Here is a 2,397-nt window from a genome sequence, read left to right as displayed (position 1 = left end):
TCCTCCTTCGTCCTTTATCGTAATTCCCGTCTCCTCACTTCCTCCGGCCGGCGTCCTCTGCATCTGATGAGTCACCGGGAAGTTCCTGGTGACGTTGGTGCATGCGACCGTTGTGTCGGGGGGCAGCGGGAATTTCAAGTTATTTTGTATTGCATTCAATACAAAATAACTGTATTGAATGCAATAAAGTATGTTGAAAAGCAGAACATTGTCTTTTATGAATTTTTTATGATATAGCCTTTTTTAATGTCATTTTTTTATGACATTGTCTTTTATGATTTTTTTAGTATAATATAATCAGATGAGTATAATATTTGTTTATTTATTTTATATTTTTTAAAATTAATTAACCACCTGGGCATTTCACTGATGTCTAGATTTCTGTACCAAAAGCGGTAGTTTTTCATGAAATTTTAAATTGTAGACCTGTAACTTACAGAAATATGTCCGAACAAGGGTCTAGTAGATATCCTGAATTTAAAAAATAAAAAAAAATATATATATATATTTTTTAAATATTTTTTTTTCAATTTATTTAAGTTATTATTTTGACATGATTTTGTGTTTCAAACGTTATTATTCTCATAAAAATATATTATACTGTAAAATAAAATTTTCATGAAAAACAATGTACTACTTTTAGACATGTAAATCCAGACAGAAATGAACTGCCCAGGAGGTTACTGGGTGTCTGGAAGTCTGAGTGCCTTTTGTAAAATTGTGGGGCTAAAAGATGGTATTTTAATTGGAAATCTAAAATCCATGATAAGTAGCATTAATTTAGAGGAATGTCACCTGACTCAGGATTGTGTAAACTATAGAGACGCTTCTGACTGGCTTTGTGGTAAAGTAAAGCAAAGAATCCACAACCGGGCATTAGACAGGTAAGTATTAGGTCTCACATTTACAGATGTAGGTGATTTAAATAGTAGCTGTTGTCTACTACAACCAATCTTATTTATACAGGTCATCTTAGCACAGAATAAAATATTGAAGTAACAATGGTTCTGATTGGTTGAATGCTGGGATATTATCAGGCCTTGCCTAATTTCACTTTCTTTATCCCACAGGTGGTATGGCTGCTATCAAACCTGGGAGGTCAGTTTGGATTCTGGATGGGAGGCTCAGTTTTGTGCATCATTGAGTTTGGAGAAATCATCATAGATTGCATCTGGATCACTATTCTCAAGGTTATCGCTTGGATGAGAGACAGAAAGCAGAAGAGGAGAAGTCCACAATTTAATGATCCACCACCTACAGTGGCTGAGCTTGTAGAGTCCTACACTAATCCTGCCTTCCAGGATGAAGAATCAAACCAAGTTAGCATGCCCATACCTGGCACTCCACCTCCGAAGTATGACTCTCTACGCTTACACCAGATGGACACCATCGATGTCATATCCAGTGATGACGAATCTTAACCACTTTAGGATTTTAAATACAAGAGAAGCATTGAAAAAACTTTACCGAAGATGTTAGGCTGGTACTCTTTAATCCAGTTTTCTTTTTATATTTTTTTTAAACAAAAAGTATTCCTATTTAATCTCGTATTAACCATTGCTACAGCACACTCACTCGTCATTAACTCCTAAAATTTTTACCATTAATATTTATTCTTTTTTTCCATTTTCATTTTGTTACTGTTGTCAGTGTTGCATCAAAAGTAAATAATCAAAACTAAAAAACAAATCTCTAATTTCTGTTCTGTTTAAAGGGAAAAATTATAGAATAAAAAAATATATATACTAATTTACTAATAGTAAAATTTAATCCCACCCAAAATCATTAATAACTAATAGATTTTTTCTCACAGTGTATCTAACTTTATCTTAACTACTTCAAATATCCAGCACACCCCTAAAAACAAGAGCACGTTTTTGTTTTGGGTTGTATTACACTCCAAGTCATTACTTACACCAACCAAGTATTGCATGTAATTATATATATATATATATATATATATATATATTTATATATATATATATATATAAATATATTGAGAAAAAATTACTTTCTTTTACTGATGAAGTTTATATATATATATATATATAAATATATTGAGAAAAAATTACTTTCTTTTACTGATGAAGTTTTGAAATCCATTTACAAAATACGTAACAAAACACACATTTCTCTATTTTGATTATATGAATATAAAAAGGAATTGTTACTATAAATGAAAGTATACATTTTATTCTAGAATGTACCCTTTTTAATATGGCAGTAATACAAACAAATGTTATTTTTATTTACTATGATACTTTAGCTGGCATCATATGCAGATCTAAGACTATCCCTTTGATTGGCAGATGAAAGAAAGAATAAACCTCCCGGCTGTCATGTTGACAGCCCAAAATTGCCACCAAGTGTCCTACACAATGCCTGAGTAGCTTGATT

The 2,397-nt window shown here is 31.7% G+C and overlaps 1 protein-coding gene across 1 annotated transcript in view; it reads left to right on the top strand.

Moving 5' to 3' along the window:
- SCNN1B (sodium channel epithelial 1 subunit beta) overlaps positions 1-1,949 on the top strand; it is a gene marked incomplete in the record, with an annotated part of 47,272 nt that extends 45,323 nt beyond the window's left edge. The window contains 1 exon segment of the mRNA XM_072417806.1: positions 1,071-1,949. Coding sequence (XP_072273907.1) covers positions 1,071-1,421 — 351 coding nt within the window.
- Between the last annotated feature and the right edge of the window lie 448 nt (positions 1,950-2,397).

This window comes from Pyxicephalus adspersus, chromosome 7, assembly GCF_032062135.1.
Source record: "Pyxicephalus adspersus chromosome 7, UCB_Pads_2.0, whole genome shotgun sequence".
NCBI lineage: Eukaryota > Metazoa > Chordata > Amphibia > Anura > Pyxicephalidae > Pyxicephalus > Pyxicephalus adspersus.
This window is presented reverse-complemented; position numbering and strand designations above follow the sequence as displayed.